At 33.5% G+C, this 20,810-nt stretch overlaps 1 protein-coding gene across 3 annotated transcripts; it reads left to right on the plus strand.

The window, feature by feature from the left end:
* LOC117180851 (dual specificity protein kinase Ttk-like) lies at nt 1-20,610 on the plus strand. 3 transcript variants are annotated; one of them, XM_033373388.1, is made up of 7 exons: nt 1-247; nt 7,958-9,229; nt 10,076-10,756; nt 10,869-11,023; nt 11,119-11,321; nt 16,368-16,730; nt 20,071-20,610. In XM_033373388.1, the coding sequence occupies exons 2-7, from the start codon at nt 8,091-8,093 to the stop codon at nt 20,095-20,097; spliced, it is 2,568 nt and encodes an 855-aa protein (XP_033229279.1). In that variant the 5' UTR covers nt 1-247; nt 7,958-8,090; the 3' UTR covers nt 20,098-20,610. The 3 variants fall into 3 exon arrangements, with proteins under 3 accessions (XP_033229279.1, XP_033229281.1, XP_033229280.1); XM_033373389.1 differs by lacking the exon at nt 1-247 and adding an exon at nt 7,044-7,447; XM_033373390.1 differs by lacking the exon at nt 16,368-16,730.
* Nucleotides 20,611-20,810: the final 200 nt, after the last annotated feature.

The following is a 20,810-nucleotide window of genomic DNA, read 5'->3' on the forward strand; positions in this document are numbered from 1 at the left end:
CAGACAACGGGAAACGGGGAGAGTTGTTTACCCGTGTATTTACCCGTGCATGTCTATTCTGTCAATTTTGGCAATAAAAATATAAGCTTCTGGACATAAAAGAGGTCAAAAGTTTGCGGTTTAGTGCCATTAATGGAAATTTACGGGCCAGTTTTTCACATTCTTTGAAAGACATTGTTTTTTGAGGTTATTGTCAGTTGTGAAAGTGCAGTGCTTGTTTCGCCCATACACAATTTGACAAACAAAGGTGAGTAAAACATGTTGGTTTAGACCTAAAAATTACTTCATGTTATTGTGATACCTTTCTTTAGAGTGAATTATATCTGTAAGTGTTAAATTTCTGAAAATATTTTCATTAGTGGTTGAATAATTACCAGTATTAGTTAGGTTATTTCCGTTATTTTCAATGTTCCGTGCAAGCATAGACACGTTTTACGAAATGCACCATGCATGTGGTGCGAACAATTGGTACAAAGCTTTTGTAAACCACCTAGTTTTTTTAGTAAAAATATTATATTTGTATGTGTGTCTAAAACTGTAAATTGACAGATTTATATGGGAGGGGAGGGGGCTATTCAAAGGCCGTGATAGCCATTTAAATGTGCCAAGGTAATTTTTGTCCAAAAAATACATAAATTAAAAAGTTTCCTACGCCCGACAATTTGTCCTTTTTATATTTTTCCTGATAAAATTGAAGTATATTAGGACATAAGTTTCTTCGCTATGGATTGTTTAAAAATAACTAATTTCATGATTTTTAATATATAAAAAAATTAGAGTCACCGAAAAGGAGAATTTCACCTCATTTATACTTTCCATTTTTTCGTGTAAGAGTTGTAGCTTTAATTATATTTGGCAATGGACGTTTTTAAAAAGTAAAATAATATTGCAATTTTGCATATGGGACAAGTTGGCAGCATTTAATTGGCAGTAAATTCATTCTTTATGGAAAACTTCATGTTATTAATATTTATCGTTTTTTTGTATTGGAGAATAAATTTTATATGATATTTGAGAAGTACGTGAGTGAACAAAACGTGATGAATCCATTTTTCGAAAAAATTGAGATAATGATTCTTTCTATATTTTTGTAATATCATCAGTACGATTATCAAACAGTCTGAGAGATTATAATAGTTAATTTTAAATTCAATTTTGAGCAATAGATTTCAAGTTATAATATATGCTTAAATATAAAAAAAAGATCTCAAGTGGATTTATCATATTTTGTTCGACTACACATTTATCATTTATCTAGACAAAAATGGTGGGAAACAAACCAGCTATTTTGTTGAAATCATTTAAACATGTATTTGCAACATAATTAATTGAGTTATTACTATTAATGGATAAAATTATTAAATATTTAAAATAAATATTGAATCATTTTTTTTATTAATTTCAGTAATTTAATGAGGCTTTGAAGGATTTAAAATATTTGAGGGTTTTGTAAAAGATTCCCAGGCGTTTTCAAGGGCTTTAAAAGCTTTCAATGTGGTTGAAGTTCTCAACGTTGACATTAACGAAATTTTTTACTGATGAGCTTGCAAACCAGGGAAAGTGCTAAAATATTTGTTAATTTATATTGGAAGTAATTTATTATTGAAAAAATAATTAAAATGAATAATTTACATTGCAGTTGGAACAATACTTATGCGTAAAATATAAATGTCGAAAAACATTTCGTTCATTTGAACGTACAGAACTTCAGGTACATAAGCTTTCAAGGAATTTCAAGACGTCTAAGGATTGGAAATATTTTTGGAAATTTTGAAAGATTCTAAAAATTTTGTTTATGTATTTCAATAGTTTGAAAGGGATTTCAAAGAGTGTGAAATTTCAAAGAATTTATTCACACGAAGTGAAGCAATTCGTAAGGTTTCTAGGATCTGAAGAAATTTTCATATATTTTTTGCAATTTGGAATTCGCTCTGAATTCTCAATTATTGATCCTGAATTATTTTAAATTCGTTTGAATTTTTCTAAATTCACTTAGTTTTATTTAATGCAACGGATTCTTAAACAAATTTTGATAAATTCATCTTGCAGTCTTTTAAACTCGCCTTAAATTTGTAGGCATTTCATCAAATTCTTTTGAATGCCCTTTTAGTTTATCTAAACTCATTTCGAACTTACTCAATTCAATTGTTTTTTTTATATTTAAAAATTTTTTTAATTCACTTGATCACTTTTTTAATTCGGCTTAATTTTTTATGAATTTCATCGAATTCTTCCTATTTTCCTTAAATTCCATTTAAGTTTACTGAAAGAATGACATTTTTTCGATTTTTGAAACTGAAATCTTTTGAATTCTTTGGAATTCTCATGAAATCTTTTAATTCGCTTGAATTCTTAGCCATTTAATTATATTCTTAGGAATTCCTTTGAATATTTCGAAGCTTATTTCAACTGAATTCAATTTTTTTTTCAAATTTTTCAATTGTTTTCAATTCATTTGAACTTTCTAAAATTCACTTTGAATTTTTATGCATTTCATCGAAAATCTTCGCATTTACCATAAATTCCCCTAAATTCGTTTCATTTTCACAGAATTCAATGGCATTTTTGTTGTTGAAAAAATGTTATTCGATTAATTTGAATTTAACTTGAATTGCTTCGAAATCTCATGAATTTATCCAGAATTTGTTGTCCTTTGAATGTGAAAAAAGTACCCTTTGGTCCCTATATTTAATTCCATCGAGACTGTGAGGCCTGCTGTTGGGATCTTGCGCTTCGCGTTTGATAATGTATTTACCTGGGGCTACGCGCTCGGTCATTTTACTTCCCCCACTTTTTTCGATAGGATTTAAAAAATTAATGATCACACCATCAAAAACTGAAATTTAGTGATTGTGAATTCTCGTTGGTAAAGCTCTTCCGGCTGTTATTAAGATCTAATTTTAAAAAAAAATTATTTTTAGCAAAAAAATAGTAATAATTCTGTTTATGAACATTTTCTCCGTATTTCGTGTTATTTGACTTACAATTTTCAATTTCAGATTTTTCAAACAAATTCAAAAAGTGGTTATGACAATCTTGTAGGTTGTTCAAAAAGCAACGTTTTTCTTCTCTTGACTTTTACGTATCGTGCGTTGTTAGGCTCAACATTTTCATTTTCGTTGTTTTTTTTTAATTTTGTAAATGCTATAACTCTAGTACTTCTTTGTATCGAAAAAAGTCAACAGGATAATTTGTTCATCTTTTTGAGTACTACGAATAGTTGTGTATTCATTAGAATTAAAGGTTGGCAAGTACAACATAAGGCCATTGACCATCACTTGATCAATTTTTCAAGAGACAAAAAAAGTTCTGTTATATCTAATTTTTAATTTCACTAAAAACTAAGAATATGATTTCTAGATTATTATTTACTGAATGATTCGCGTTTTCACTACTTTGTGCGATAATTAAAGATTTATTTCTAAAATAATTAAAAAATAAATTTTAATTGGTAGATTATTAGTTGCTGAATGGAAAAAACGCAGATGAAAGTTTTTGAGGAAATTTACGTGTTCAGCAATTTATTGAAACAGCGTAGAACGCGAGTCTGACGTTCTAGACCTTAGAGAATTCTAATAGGGCTCAAACTAAAGGTGGCGCTTTGTACATTGGTGGAAACCGCAGCCGTCGACACGTGTGTAAAAATCGTTTTTTTTCTGACTCAGAAGATTTCAAAAAGTGGAGATTAATGAAAACCGACGAAATCAAATGTATCTGTTTTAATGTTATTCTGTGGTATTATTTATTTGAACAAATAGAACGTCAAAATAAAGACATTTTACTAATATTTTTTTCTGAACAAAAAAAAAACGAAATTAAATTATTTTGTATCATAGAAAAAGTACATATATTTCAGAATCATACATATTTAGTTTAGGATTATACCCGTTTGTTATAAACAAATTATATAAATAATTACTTGGAAGCGGTGTTTAACCACAGAAAAAAACGTTAAAAAAATAAAAATGCCTAAACCTCCCACAGTAGTATTGTTGAGTAAAATGATTTGATGAAACAAATCAATTTCTGTTCGTCCGTCCTAACCTACGCCAATTTTGTTTTTCTCGTACAATTTTAAAAAATGTAGTGTAATCGATTGAAGTCTCGAAAAAAATTTTTGAGACTTCAAAAAATGACTACATTTTAATTAATTTTCTTAAAACTATTGACTGAAATGTTCCTTTTTTTTTACTGAAAATTGATCTGTTTGACTATTTAAACTATCATCAACTCAGGTTTAAGAACCTTTGAAAAAGATACGCATGTGTACTGAAACGTCAGGAAGTTTTGAAAGGAGTTTTTTCTATTAAATAAATATCTGAGTTTCGAAGAACATGTTTTTTTGACTCATATTTATTTTTTCGATTTACGATTGGACTGTAAGACATAAATAATTTGAAATCTAAGATTTAAAATCAACAGTATTGTTGAGTATTGGAAATAACCATAAATTAACAATAACTATTGTTATAAACATTTTGATAAAGAAATTGCAGATTTTTGGATTTTGTTGTTCTCACGGTGTTTTTTCATATAATGTAATGATCCTCCCAGGTCTCATTCAGCTTTTTTTGCTAAAAAAATATTGATAAAATGTAAAATTTTGATGTTCTATTTATTTAAATAAGTATGTCCACAGAATAATATTAAAAATTCGGCTCAGTGGTGTTTGGAAATGTTTAATGTTGAGCATTTCTAAACAAAAAATATCGAAATCGGTTAATAATTATTTTCGGCTGTTGTAGATGCTAATTTAAAACAGAAATTTTGAAAATTAGTAACATTTGTGTTTTTTGTTTTATTTATTGACATAGGTATATATGCCCATCAGAGTATACCTGACGAAAGAAAAACGTATTCCGGAGAATGTTTACAAGGGTGGTCCAAAAAGGCATGGCAAAATTTTGTTGCGTGTGAGGGCAACGATCCTCCCAATTTTACTCCAAATTCGAAAAAAGAAATTCCCTAGTTTTTAAATTTTTTTTTGATTTTCGATTTTAACAGGTGCCGGTTTTGACTTGAAGTTTCTCATTTAAAATGCACGGGGAAAAATCACTTTTTTGAGTTTTTAGAATAATTTCTTAGGGTTTGAAAAAAATGTGACGAGAAAGTATGGGGGCCTGTTGAGAATTATCCAACGAAGAATTTCTTGTATCAGACATATGGGTTTGACACCCCTAGCACACCCCCACGAGTACCTGAAAACTACCCTTACTACCAAAAACGTCAATTTTTCTTGAAATCGACCTTTTGAACACTGTATTCTCGTCCTTTTCACTTAAAATTATTAATATTGGTCTAGTGAAATATTTATTATCATTCTTTAATTAATTTTTAATTATTTAAACAAATTCTATTGCTTTAAATAGTTGAAAATGAAAAACAAATTCCATTTGTTTAAACAATTAAAAATTACTGAACCAATGTTATTAAATATTGCACTAGACTAATAGTAATAACTTTAAGGGGAAAAAATTCAAAAAAGTATAAAGTGCTCATAAAGTCGATTTCATGAAGAATGGACATTTTTTGTTTTAAAGGTAGTTTTCAGGTACTCGCGGGGATGTGTTAGGGGTGTCAAACCTACATGTCTAATACATGAAATTCTTCGTTGGATAATTCTCAACAGGCCCCCATACTTTCGCGTTACATTTTTTCAAACCCTAAACAATTATTCCAAAAACTCAAAAAAGTGATTTTTTCCCATATATTTTACATGGGAAACTTCAAGCCAAAACCGGAACTTTTTAAAATCGAAAATAAGAAAAAAGCCAGCCTACTGTACAGTAACTAATTCCTCCATCATATTTTCAGCCTAGAATGATTTTGAAGGAAAGAATCAAGATTTCTTTTTAAATTATTGCGATGAAAATAAAAAGGGTCGTGTTTGGGGAAATACGAAAAAAGAACTTTTTTAATTACAATTTATTGAAAATAATCGGGTAGGGTAAAACGTCAAAAAAATTTTGTCCCTGTATCTTGAATACCCCGTTGTGCTAGCGAAACATACTTTAAAACTTTTTCGATCTCCCTGCGTGCACTTTTTTCTATTTTATTTTTTATTTATTAAGATGTTTATAATATTTATTTTCTTCAATAATCTTCAAAAATTATGCAAATAATATTTTCTTGATGCTCTTTTTGCAGAAGAACGTGTTATAAACTGAGGGTTAACTAGGGTTTACTGTAAAACTCTCTCAGAAAAAATTATATACGTGTCCATTTTCTCGCCTGTATTGATGATGATACAATTGTAGAATGCAATTTTCTTATTCGATTCTGTTATCTCTGTTGTTTGCGTGCTGGCGTTCTTCTTCTGATCACACCGTAAACCCCGTCGATATATGGACGGACTTTAAAGTTTACTTCTTTTTGATATGTAATAATATACATTTATTGAAATGATACATTTTTCAGGGTAGCTGTAAGTAAATATTTATGCAAAATAATGAACAAATATAAAAATAATCATGATAATAAAATTTTTACCTTACGTTGCAATATCTGAATAAGCAGTCCCGGCAGAAGCTTTATAATGCGCGTTTGTCCCTAATTTTCTTTTTAAAAAATCTGGGCGTGATAAAAATATTTCCGATTCGGATACAGCAACCAAAAATCTACGAAAAAACAGCTATTTTTGGTACCGGTAAAAATAATAATGGGGGGGGGGGGGGTCGACAAAATTAATTCTAAAGAAATCCTTTGTTCAAGGTGTGAAGTCCTACGTTGGAAAAATGGACTAAGCACCTATAGAGAATTAACGGTTCATTTAGGGTCTATTGTCCTTTTGCCAAATTTAATGCTCTGCATTTAAACAAAACATAGAAAAAAAACGCGTTGGCAATATTTCTTTGCACTATAATTTAGGACCCATTTAATGCCGAAAAGCGCTGGTCTATTTTAAATCAATAACTACGTAGTTTCTCAGTTCAAGGGGCGATAGATGTTTGCGACACTTACCTGAAGCGGAAAGGCGCTGTATGCGGGGATGGACATGCGGAGATTGCGAATTATGATGCATTCCGATTGGAAACGGTTCAGGCGGCTCCTTTTTTTCGCAGTTGAAAAAGTCGCGTTAGTATTAGTGGCTTTCAAGTGTTTTTGTTGATGTACGGCAATTTGCCAACTAAAAATTAATATAATAGAATCAAAAGACGACTCAAATATTTCGCAGAATAGTGAGTTTTGTGGCATGAAGGTCATGGACATTCATGAACATAAGTTATAAAGATCTAAATAGTTATCTTTTCAGGTGTAGAATTTATTTGCGCAATTCTGTTTCTTGATCCTTTTATCGGTTGAAAACCTTTCAGTTTCACGAAATATACGTTCTCGCTTTTCGGGCCTCTTTTTAATTGGTCAGTCACTGACGCGGAGAAGAGCGTACAGGAACCGTGTTGGAAGGTGCCGGAGCTGCGCAAAATGGAAATAAGCGTGTACAGTGGAGGTGAAATAAGGGAGACGGGGAATATGAGAGACTTCACTGTATTCAGAAAGTTTTTTTTCTATGTGTGGTTCTGCTAGCTTAACTTTAAGCCAGCATGTCCACGGGTGTCATTATTTAAATGCAGAGCATTAAAAGTGGCAATAGGGTATTCAATGAGCCCTAAATTATAGAGCAAAAAAATATTCCGAAAGTTTTTTATGTGTGGTTCTGCAAGCTTAACGTTAAGCTAGCATGACCACCGGTTCTTTTGTTTAAACGCAGAGAAGTAAACTTGGCAAAAGAGCATTATATTAAATCCATTTTTCAAATGTGGTCCTGTCACCTTAATGGACCTCAGCATATGTAATTGTGTATTTTAATGATTTAGAATTTTCTGCCTAATAATCTCATTTTCGAACTTACTCTTTAATTCCATCTTTAAAATCGTTAACTTTTAAAATAATGAAGCTTTTTCAGGATGGTTATTTCTTATAATTCAATAAAATTTATCGTTTTCGTAACTGATTGCAGATCTTTATACTCTTGAAAGACGTCCATTCGTTTTCACGAGACATATAAACAAAAGGTTTTTTCTCGTTGTAAAACCCAAGCAATGTGATAGAAATCTTCCTAATATCTTAAGGATCGGAAACTTTTCTTCAAAATGGAAGAACATTCTTTTCATGATAGAAGCAGCCTCTCAGGAAATTCGGGTTCGCTTGGTGCACCTGGTCAAAAACCAAAATTACAACCAGTACGAGTTAAAGCTCTCTTAGAAACTTATGGAAGTGATGATGACAGCGAAGACAGGGAACGAGACTCTGAAAAGTCCGACGAAGACTCGGATGATACCGATGATTGCACGCCTTTACCGGAAGATTCAGTGGATACACACACAATCAACTATAATAACTTTCCAGGTCTGAACTCTATAGCAGAAGCAACTTTGGAGATTTCTCCTCCCACTCTTCTTTGTGCGAACGAGTTGGATGCTGTTGAAAAAAGTAAGCTCACAGAATTAAAAGAGAATCTATTCTTCCCAGAGAATCCTGCCTTATTTAACAAATTCACGGAAGATAAAGCAGTTAAAACCCCCGGAACTTCTAGTGCAGAGGGATTAAAAGTTTATTCAGCGCCACCCGTAATGGATAATGAAAAAAACGGTACTGATAATTCAGCAGTATTAAGTTTTGGTTCGGATTCCGAAAAGCGCAGCAAGTCGCATTCGCCAGAACCCAAATTAAGCGCACCGACTCTCCTGAAAGAACAAGAATATAAACCGAGTGAATCAAGACTCCGTCACTCTGGTCTCTGTTATGAAAGTAGAGACCGAAAAAATTCCTACAAAAGTAGCGATTCCGCTTTAGAAGACTTCTCGATTAACCATAAGAAAATATTCTCCAACGACAGTAAACTAACGGCAGAATCTAGTAACAAAGGAAATGGGCAGTTACAAGTTCAGAGACATTTTGAAACAGAAAACACAGCAGCTGCTCGATCTTCCAATACGGCTGGTCCGTCTTATTTGGTGACTGACACTCCCTTAAAACATACCCAGCTACCTAGTGGTACACGGCCAACACCCTGTCATTCCCATAAAATTCTTTTTGTGACTCCACAAAACCAAACGACACCGCAAAAGCAAATCGAGAGCGATTTTCAGAAAAATTATGCACAAACACCGGCAACGATTTTGTCTCACTGGTCTCAGAGTGGATTACAAACGCCGTTGACAAGTCAAGTTGTTAACAGCAGTGGAAATCCTGTTGTTACCTCAAGCAGTTCAAAACACGAGCTTCAAAGGTTCGTCAACGCAATTTTTTATTATTTATTTTTAATTTTAAAAATTCAGAAATGCTTTAAAATTGAAGAATTATTAATTATTTTTATAAAAATTCGTCAAAATCCAATAATTTTAAATTGAAAATTAAAAATATTCTATAGTTTCACATCGAAAGCTTTAAAATGTAAACAATCACACTCACAAAAAATTTAAAACTTCAATTTCAGAGTGCTGCTTTTTCAATATTGAACACTACAATTTCAAATGTTCCATTTCGTAAGATCTAATTTCAGAATTAAAATTGAGGCGAATGAATTTTAAAAAGTAGAAGGTATAATTGCATTACTATTATCAATTTTTAAAAATTTAAATATAAATAAATAATCTTTAAAGGATTCCAATGTAAAAAATGTTAATTTCACAATTATTCTAATTTAACAATTGTTCAATTTTACATACAAAATTGTAGTCTTTTAAACTTATAAAATTCTAATGTAATGTTTGTGTATTTTGAAATCTTCAATAAATAAGACATTTTTCAAATTTGTATATTATGCAGTTTTGGATGTCTAATGAAGAAAAAGAGTTTTCAAGTTTTTATTATTAATTGTACCATTTTTATTTTTGAGTACATAGTACAGATTTGTTTTAAATATGAAATTGTTGTAAATTCGAAGATGATCGGGAATGTTTTTCGTATATCTCAGTGGTCACCTTTTTAATTTACTTCCATATTCTATTTCGTCATAAACTGCTATTTATATAAACTTTAAAGAAACTATTATTAGAATTTGACATTAATTAAAATAATAATTATTACAAAAAAATTCATAGTAGGTAGGTGAAATATGTTGTTTGAATTCCAGATATAGCAACGTAGAGAAAAAAAGCGTGAGGAGGCCACTGGCAGAGACAATGAAACCGAATCCTCCGTTAATTAAAGAAACTGTTCCCGCCTACTTTCTGGAAACCAGACGAAATTCATTACATTATACTCCAGCTCCAAAAATCGAAGGACCCTATAGGCATTCAACAGTCGAAAGCAATTTAGAATTGAAAGAAAATAAGAGTCCGAATGATAACGAACAATTAAATAACGAAATGCCTCCTAAAAATTACACAATACCCGATAAAGGAAATCTTATTATTCCAAGAATGATACCTTCTAGTTTAAATCAGCAGATGAAAGAACGAAAAAATTCTGAAGAAGTCAAAGACGTCGCGAAAAATTGTCCAACGAGAAAGAGTATAAACGAGCAACCAAAAATTTTAGAAAGAGTTCCAATTGCTCCTGCATCTGATATTCAATGTTCTCAGAAAAATGAATTTTTGAAAGTAAAAAATACACAATATAGAAATCTTGGACTAGTTGGTAAAGGCATGAGTGGAAAGGTATATAGAGTGCAAAATATGTCTAACGATGAGCTGCGGGCTATTAAATTCGTAGATCTTAGTAAATTGGATAAAGAAGGAGTTGATGGTTGCTTGGAGGAAATTCGTATGTTGCATAAGTTACAAGCACCTTGTATCATAAAAATGTTTGACTAGTAAGTTCCTAATCATAATTAAATTATAACCGAATTCGATTTGTAATGATAAAACTGAATTATTCGAATATGAAATCATATCCATAAATAGAGTGAATCATTTTCTTTTTAGTGAAGTGAAGGAAACTTCGGTTTACGTTGTAATGGAACTGGGAGATACAGACCTTAGTAGTTTGATAAAAACAAACTCAGTCGAGAAAGATCAGTATTTCACTTTGTATTATTGGAGACAAATGTTGAGGGCTGTAAATCACATTCACAAAAATGGTAAAGAAAAATAATTAATTTTTCCGAAATCTTTGTGATTAGGTATTATGAGTTTAATTTATTAAAATTGAAAATATAACATATTTTGTTCACAGGTGTAATCCACTCAGACTTGAAGCCGGGCAACTTTGTGTTAGTAAAAGGTGCATTAAAATTGATAGATTTTGGAATTGCGTCTAGCATTAATTCAGATATGACGTCGGTAGTAAAAAACTCAACCACTGGAACTTTGAACTATATTAGTCCAGAAGCGTTAACTGATATTGGAGGTTCTCCAAGTCAAAATGCTAAACATAAGGTACGATTAGCTATATTTATAATTTAAAATCACACTTGACTCTTAAGTGTACATCAGATTTGAATACTTTAAAGATTTGAATTATTTCACAAAGAGTTATAATATTAATAATAATAATTATAAAAAAGAGATATTTTGGGTTCCAATAGTGTACAAAACTACGAATTTTGCCGACGTTTTGTGAACATTGCAGTTCACGTTTTCAGGGCTAACCTGAAACTGAGGTATCAGGTTTTGTTGTTCTCTTGTATATTCTATACGATGCCTGTGATTGGCTAGAGCATTCCACCGTGTGGACTGGTCGAACCTGATAGGCCAATCAAGTAGTTTTTTTTAATCCGTGAGGACGGAAAGCCAAATCGGTTTGAGATTCGATTCGATCGATGGTAATAATCATCTTCATTGTGCGTTTGTGCGGGGCCATTGCCTGGTCGTCGCCTCGGTTCGGTCCTATTGCCAATCCCAACTGAACCATGGCCTCCATCCGGGACAGGCCTATTGTGGGTTGCACTGTGTGATACTGGTAACGTATAACCGCATAATTCGTTGTATTAGGGAGTTAGCCCAATGCAACGTGGCTGGCTGACGTGGAAATACCATTCAACATCTTGGTAATGGATAAACATATGCATATCTTGGAATACCGCAAGCCGAAACCCAAACTATGTAGATGTGAAAAACGGACCTTAAGAAAAGGTATCGCCAAATTATCCGAAAAATTTGGGCTTCTGAATTATCTGGGAAGAATAAGATCGAAGCGACCAATATTCTAACCGTTCCTATACTGCTCGACACGTTTAGTGCATTGAAATGGAACGTCGATTACTTGAAGCAGCTTGACCGAAGCACATGCAAGATGATGACAATCCATCGAAGTCAACATCCTAGATCTTCCGTACTTCGTATATACTTCCCTCAAAATGAAAGGAGCTTATGGGATTTGTACATCAACATGAAGTCGTAAATGCTGTGCGGCGTTCCTATACCGTGACCCCGATGCGATAGGGCCGCAGAGGAGCTTGGTGTCCCATTTGATTCCAGCGACGCTGCAGATCTGCCGTGCAAGTTAAAAAGACACTTAGTCACATTTTTGACGAAAATGAGATTTTTGCATCAATCGATTCGCAAAATAATACTGCATCAATCTACGCAAACGAAAATTCTGGAAACCATATAGATTTGATTAAAAACAAGTTTTTTGCGATTGAAATTTGTAATTCGCTGCAGGATTAAACCGTGAGTCACTGAAAAGTTGTATTTGGCCTCTAAACGCCAGTTATGACGTATGGAAACACAACTCAGAAAGACCGCGTGTCGGCTCGAGGTCTTTTTAACTTGTGAAAGGCTCGAGGCTCCGTTTTCAAAATACAATAAGATCGAGATGTTTTACAGTTAAGAAAGCCGCGTGTTAACTCGCGGCTTTTCCCCCCTGTATTTTTTACTACGTACAACCACATTTCGATTTTTTATAGCAAAAAAACAAAAGTATAATTTTTTTTATAGTTTGAGACAAATATTTATCAATTTGTATGAATGACGTTGAAACATTTATAAAAAATTAATTTCATAATACTTTTTCGAGACAAAATCTTTCTCGTTGATTTTCTCCGTTCGAAGTTGAACAGACATAAGTGTCTTTTTAACTTACATGGCAGAGATGGCCTAGCATCACTAACACCGTTGGTGCTCAAAAGTCGTGTGCAGGAAGCAGATCATTCGCTTCTATTAAGATCACAAGCTAACAAGCCTCTTCATGGTAAATTCTACGGTATTATAAATAGAAAAGATATCGATGGGTCTGTCCAAAATGTTTCTCAAATCTGTTGGATTGAAAACGGAGACTGAGGGATTCCCTTTTTTCTGTCAAGGCGGCGTTGTAGACACCTTAGTTTGCTGCCATCGCATAATAAATGCGTCGGTAGGCAATAAAAACTGTCGAGCGTGCAAGCAAGAGCTAGAAACACTTGGACATGTTCTCAGTGGATGCTTAAAGTATGCATGCTACCACTCAACACATCAGTGTTACAATGCCCGATATTGTCCTCCAATATCTGAAGACGAAGATAATTTACGTGATTGAATTCTCAGCACCAGCCGATGGTAATCTCACGGCAAAGGAGGAAGAAAAAGGGGTGAAATATTAAGTTCTTTTCGAGCTGAGCAGGCTGTACCAAGGCTAAAAAGTCCGTCTTGTAGTTATTCTCATAATCGGCTGCCTTGGAGGCATGAATGCTTCATTATCAATTGCACCAATGCGTCGGGCTCGTGCATTCCGAGCCAGATGCAAAAATCTATTCTTCTGGGATCCAACTGTGCCGTCTGCCGCGCAAGGTCATCCGCAGCTAGAGAATGGTCTCCAAGGAACAGTGTTGTACAAAGTTTCGTGCGTAAATTTTCCGCTATTGCTTACCTTTTAGGACAGAAGGAGCAGGAGTGGATGACGTACACGCTCCGGTTGCGTCAGAATTAGTTCCTTTAAGGAAGCATGATAGGATCTTCTGCAGCCTACAAATTCTCAAATCACAAAATAATCTTTATTGTGAATCCAGTCTACATTAATTAAATAAAAAAATAAGATGAAGAATAGGAACATAAAGCAGAAGTTCAGCTTAAGCTGCTTTCCAATCTATCCTTTTACGAACTATCATAAAAACCTGAAAAATCATACTAATGTCGGAAATTATGGGAACGACTAGCGGGAGTACTACTAAAAATCACTTCATTTTTTTTTAAACTTAAGAAATTCCGCTTCGAGTGATCCCTAATAGATATATTTTTGACCTTTTGAAGTGAATATACCACGTGAGAAGATTAAAAAAAGAATGCAAGAATTCTCAAATTTCAAAACGCTGAAATTTGCATAACGTAATCTTTGAAATGTGACCATTAATTTAAGACAATAAAACTTGAATAATCTTATCGGGTTTCCAAGAAATACTAACAAATTTCCAAGCGTGTCTGCGTCGAGTTTCAGGCGGCGATCACCGCTGTTGGCCAGCCTCCCTGTGAAATTTGACGCAGATACGTTTGAACATTTTTAATCGTTTAATGTGTTTATAAATGTCAGATTTTTGCTACAACTTTCCTAGGTCAAGCTACAATTTGAAGTTGTTCTACAAAATTCGAGAAATTCTTGAGTTTTTTAAAAACTTCTCACGTGGTGTATTCTCTTTAAAAGGTTAAAAATCTTTTTTCTTAGGTGTCATTACACGTGGAATTTCAAAATCTTTCCAACGGATTTTAAAAAAGTCTTTCGCTCCTTTTTTGGACGATTAACCACATTTCAAAGTCAGCAGTGACTTTTAATAGTATGTAATTGCGCTAGTCGTACGCCAGTTTCCGAAGGAAGTATAAATTCTTAATTATAACTTTAATTGACAAAATAAACTAAAAATCTAAGCAGGGCAAAGTGCAGCGAATCCAGCAGCGAAGTTAAAAAAAACAGTAAATTTACAAAATAATTAGGAGTTTGCACGAAGTATTTCGGTAATTTCATTTCTGATCGAACTTCCAAGTTATGTAGATCATGAATGGAACTACGAATTTACCGTCGAATCTCGCATTGAACGATTTTCTACGTCGTGTTTCCTTGACTGTGACGATCAGCTCTCAGACATATGGCGGTTGGCCCCTCGAAGACATTTTGAAGGCGAGAACAGAGAGATAAAATTTCTATCGTCGGTCCATGTAGTCACATTTTATAATATCGAACGCGTACCTTAAGCAAGATTTTTTACGCTTCTTCTCCGCGTCCGGGTCGTACTCAGGACAGGCACTCTGGTTGCGAAGACGTGATAAGAGAAGGAGAGTGTTAGAGAATTGCCTAACGTCAGTTCGATGTTTTGCTGTAGCGAGTAACGGAAATGATATAGCTTCCTCAATTGGCTGTAATAGGCGTTTACGTTTTTAACATGTTCCTCAAAGTTTCATAGAGAGTCCATTATAAACGCTCTCGAACAAGTTTGCAGATGAGAAAAACAACCAATGTGGACAAATCTTCCGGAGACTTTCGCGTTCGAGAATCTGAGATCGCCACACATTGTGCTATGTTCGAAAGGAACCCCGTGTACCAATTTTGAGCGGTTTCTGATAACCCTGTCGACTGCAGCCTGACCAAGAGTAAGCCAAGATGCAAGGTTTCAAACGCTTGGGAGAGATCTGACGGAGCCAGCAAGGTGAGCTCAAAACAGTCCAACACCCGAACTATCTCTTCTGGAACATGGAGAAGGGTTGTCTCAGCAGTAACACCCTTCCTAGAGCGCGAATGACAAGAAGATAAGAACTCGTATTTTTCAACGAAGGAGTTTAATTTTTGTAAAGAGATTTCTTTCAAGATACAATACTCATCGATCGCAACTGAGAGAGGCAGTGAAGTAAAACAAATTTGAAAGTCCTCATTTCCAACCTCTGAATTATACGATCCATCTTCCCCGAGGCGTGACGCTACCGAATAAGAACTTTCCTGGAAGCAAACCCTTTTTACTGGCCACCTCAGAGGCCAGCTGATGATCTCCGCATTTCACACCCATTACGAACACAACGAATACCACACCAACGTAGTCTTCTTCAAGAATTTAGTTCACCAAAATACCCATTCCCTTACTTGAAGGAAATTTTTGTCATGGCCTAAAATTCTGCAATAATCCAGTGCCACAGTGTTGAGAAATCTTCACTTGTGATACACTGTAGACAAAGAAGAAGAAGCAGCAGCCTAGTTTCCAAGCGGAGGGGAACACTCCTAGGGCTTAAAAGGTGTTCATGATGTACAATAGTTCTGGAGGACATGATGGCAGACACAAATAAATTGACACAGATAAATCAGATAATCGGTCCTGATAAATCAACATAGATTTTACAAATATTTAATAGATTTCGAAATATTTCAAAGGTTTTCAATAGATTTCACTGATTGCACAAGATATCAAAGATATAAGAATTTTTTAAGACTTTACAAAGGCATGTACACCAAATTTCAGGAGTGGACAATGATTCGAAAATATCCTGTATTTTGCACAAATTCGTATAAGTATTTTTGTTTTTATTCAGATAAACTACAAGTCGGATGTTTGGGCGCTGGGTTGCATTCTTTATAGCTTGGTTTATGGTCACACACCATTTCAAGATATACGTAATCAGTGGACGAAGATCTCTGCTATAATGAACCCGCAACACAAAATACCTTTTCCTACTAATATAGGCGATAAATCAAAATTAGTGCCACCAGTTTTGATTGATGTGATGAGAAAATGTCTCAACCGCGACGGAAAAGCAAGACCTACAGTACAACAGCTGCTGGACGTTTCATACATCTCATCACAACCTGCACCCCATTATGATATACCAGCACAGATCATGGTTGCCATTAAACAAAACCGACTCTCGGACGACGATTGGAGGCAATTTTTAGAGGTGAGTTTTTTATTTAAACGTTATGGTACAATGTGCGTCACTTGATCAACTTTTCACTTCAAGAATAGGTTTTTTGTTTAATTTCTGATCAAATTATTATTGTATAATGTATATACTTATGGTGAAACTAAATCCAGAACGTTGTGTAAAATGCGAGTTGCTAATTACTAGTGAATTCAAGTGTACATCTGTTTCTGAATTAAAAATTAAAAATTCAGTCATCGATTCAGTTGGTTATTATTCTCAACATATATTGATAGCAAGGAGACCATACGGCGTGTGCGACAATGAAAAATGCAGCCCAAATTTTCTTATACAGATTAGAACTATGGTTTTCAGTGGAATATCTGAGAGCTGCAAGAAGTTTTTGATTTGTGTCTTGTTGGCGGCAGCTCTCACAGACATTACATTGAAATCGAAGCGATCCTCTTTAAAATTTAACGTACGTCATTCTCACGGCCGTATAAGCAGATCCGAAATCTCTAGTGGTGAGACTTGAGGGTACATGGTTACAATTTACATGGTTGACACTTGACCTTTGTCATTTCTGTTTAAATATGTTTAAAAAGATAATATCAGTTTTTAATCTCTCGATACAGAATAAAAATATTAGCATTTCGTTATTTCTGGAATGTTTTTCTCTGATTCGTTACGAAATTTAGAACTCTTAGGTACCAATTATTGAAATGTATTAGATATTTATTACCGTCGCGAAAGCCAATTTCCCGGGCGCGGCATGGGATCGTCACACATTTTTCTATCGCGATTTGAGTACGCGTGACCGTTTAGTCTGCTGGTAACCGAATTTTCATGTTTGAATTCTAATATTTTGAAATACAAAGTTATCGTAAATCTAGATGACTTTTGCTATAAACAGTGTAACCGTCTACGACTCGAATCCTACGTCAATGCCCATCGAAAAATGTAAGAAGATCCTATACCGCGTGCAGTAAATTGATTTTCGTCGCGGTGATAAATATAAACAGTACATTTAAACAAAAACAAGCTTCATTACAACTTTCTGTGATAATTAGAAGCTGAGAACGTGACTCTGTTTATTTTTATTTATAGCAGAATAAGTTATTATTTTACCTCAAAGTAGCTGATGACAATTTTGTACACAAGACTTACGCTATTGATGTAATAATTTTAAGAACACCTTCTTTTGAATTACTACAGATGCAACAGGTGAAAGAAAAATAGCAAACATGAGGGAAAATGCGCATAATTTGGTAAATATAAACATCTGAAAAAATATTCCTTATCAATGTGGAAGTGCACCTGTAAAGGAGTTTATTTTCTCTTTTGAAAATTATCGAAAAAACGACTTGCTGTAAAGAAAAACAGCTTTTTATTGTTCTAGTATTTCATTAATCGATGCTTTTTCTAAATGTATCAATTTGATCAAAAAGTGATATAATAATGAAAATATGCACCTCTGGGAGTTGTCCTACTTTTGTTTGAAACTTTTTCCTGTTAAATCAAATACCAATCAATTTTACTTCAATTTCCGGCTACTTTGTAGCCAACAGACAGCTATTTTGCTTCCAGATAATCGATTGGCAATGCACAGGTACTATTTTTAATTTCATCTACTGCATGTACACAAATTTTCAAGCTTTTTCGAGCCATGTTCATAAGCTATAAAAATTGGCACCTTTGCCAGGTCGTCACCACTCACCTCTCCCACTCTGCCCTGATAAGGCATTGTTACGATTATTATAAGTTGAATCTCTCAGGTGAAAATTGTCCTTATCCCTGTCACGTCATTTATATTGTGGGCTTACGGTCTGTTATTATTACCAATTATTACTTAGTGTTAAAAACTATGAAGATTTAAAGAAGGACCTAAAGGTTTTCAAAATGTCTTCAATTCAAATAAAGCCGAGATTTTTTTAATATGACACTGCGAATGTGTCGCTGTAGATTTTAACAGTTAGATACTTCGTTAGTCAATGGAGCCACTACATACCATTATTCTGATTGGTTCAGCGTTTTGCAGTATGTGAAGTTCTTTGTAAAGTTAAAAAGTAGTATGTGGGAAACCTCCCTATAATGTATAGCAAAATTTTGTAAATTGCAATAAACACAAAGTTATGACACAAATAAAGCTGATCTATTCAACTACGTCGTAAGGTTTCAGTAAAAATGAAGTCAAAAACTAATACTCAAAACCCTTATACAGCTGATAATCGATTCTACACCGCGAAGTTTATGAGAAAGATGCATTTATACGTACCTATAAAAATTATTTTACACCTACACTACTATAAGAGAGAATAAAAAAATGACGCAATTTCTATTTCAGACAAGATTAGTAAAAGTATAATGACTTATTTCGCTCATACATTTCACGTCACATCTTACAATGGACAGATTATGTGCGGTTTATCTGGCAACCAAACTTTCCGGGTCAAAAGTAACTAGAACATATCTATAGAAATTTACATGTTGATCAGCTGATTTTGCCATTAGGCTTGTGTACCAACATATGAGTGTAAATGATCTCAATAACTTTTTACTAAAAATCCAATGCAGGAATAGAAGACTGCTATTGGCATAAGGGAAATAAAAGACTCAAGTAAAATTTTCAGAACAATTATTTGACATAACATATATTATCTTAAAAAATTGATCTGAGAAAATTGTGTTTACTTGTAAACAATAACGAATGTTTAGGACAAAGTTACTTGATAATTAAAAAAAAAAAAATTATCATACCGCCATCATTAGTGAGATTTTCGGTCCTGCGAACGATACCTCAAATAGCACTTTTTAGCATAGGTCGTACAATTTTTACTTAGGGTGTTTATTTAGGATACTTAGGTATTTTAGTATCGACTGCTTATCCCAACCACATTACTGGGCTCCGTCTCTGGACCCTCGCAGATTTTTTCGTTTAGGACACTATGCAACATATTTGCATTTATGATTGACTGGTGTGATAAAAAATAGTATCAGGCAGCCGGTCCTTAAGTGTCACTCTGCCTCGTATAAATTGAAGTACTTGTCTCGTCTCCGTTACGCCTCGACTCCGACTCGTACTGAAACTTTCACATTCTGTCGAAAAAGTGCCACTTAGGGTTCTTGTATCAGAAATAACTATTTAACAATTGTTATTATAATTAATAAGAAAACAATTTCGTCTTAAGGTGCATTTTCGTCAACATAAGCCATACGAAATATGTAAATTAAGTTTATTTGGGCATTTCGCTATTTATAATTATCCGCTGTATGAAGCTGTCCGCTGTAGAAAGGTTGTTCCTACCCCGATATCTACTTATAGAATACTTTCTTAGCTTTTACATCATATTGAATAGATTTTATTGTTCTGTTACAGATAATGGAACAAAGAAGGCAGGCGTGAGTCTTTCAAAGTGATCGACGGAAATTGTAAATAAGAATTTGTCAACTAACGGTAATGGGGTGCATGTAAGATTTTTTTTATAATATATAAAATAACAAGAATTTTTTCTGTTAATAACTGTTGTTTTTCAAATGTATTATTTAGCAAAGTCTTCGATCGTCCAAATAGAAAACTCTTATAGGTAGATAGGAAACCTATCTCGAATAGAATGTAACACTAGCCTCTGTCCAGAAATTCTTCAAAAATGGTTGTAAATTTTACAAATGACCCATTGCATTATATTTAAATATTTTTAAAAAATGCCTAATTCTTTCGCTTGATCATTTATTTATAAAATAATTATATAAAGCTAAAATTAAATTTGAAATTAAATTCAATGAAATTCGAGATTCAGGATGCTTTTTAGAGTGAGTCCCTTTCCTATCGCATTGTTATATATGAAAAAGAATGTACAATTACAAAATAAAATGATACATATTACACTCGAACTAAGTAAATCGAGAAAATCTATATGTTCAAAGGACTCTAATATTGTATAAAATTTCGAATAATCTAGATACACTATTTGTGTAAAAATAAGGTGCTCTTTCATATTTTGCAATAAAAAATGGATTCCTTTAACAATTTCTATTAGAAAATGAACCTGCGGGTTTTTAGTAGTCGCAAAAAGTCGAAAGTACAAGGCGAAAAAACACAAAGCCACTTGCTGACAA

Source organism: Belonocnema kinseyi, chromosome 9 (genome assembly GCF_010883055.1).
Source record: "Belonocnema kinseyi isolate 2016_QV_RU_SX_M_011 chromosome 9, B_treatae_v1, whole genome shotgun sequence".
Classification (NCBI taxonomy): Eukaryota; Metazoa; Arthropoda; class Insecta; order Hymenoptera; family Cynipidae; genus Belonocnema; species Belonocnema kinseyi.

Coding starts and splice junctions, on each gene's coding strand:
- LOC117180851 (XM_033373388.1), top strand. CDS start 8,091: ATGGAAGAACATTCTTTTCATGATAGAAGCAGCCTCTCAGGAAATTCG. Junction 11,322..16,367: donor GTCAAAATGCTAAACATAAG/GTACGATTAGCT, acceptor GTTTTTATTCAG/ATAAACTACAAGTCGGATGT. Junction 16,731..20,070: donor ATTGGAGGCAATTTTTAGAG/GTGAGTTTTTTA, acceptor GTTCTGTTACAG/ATAATGGAACAAAGAAGGCA.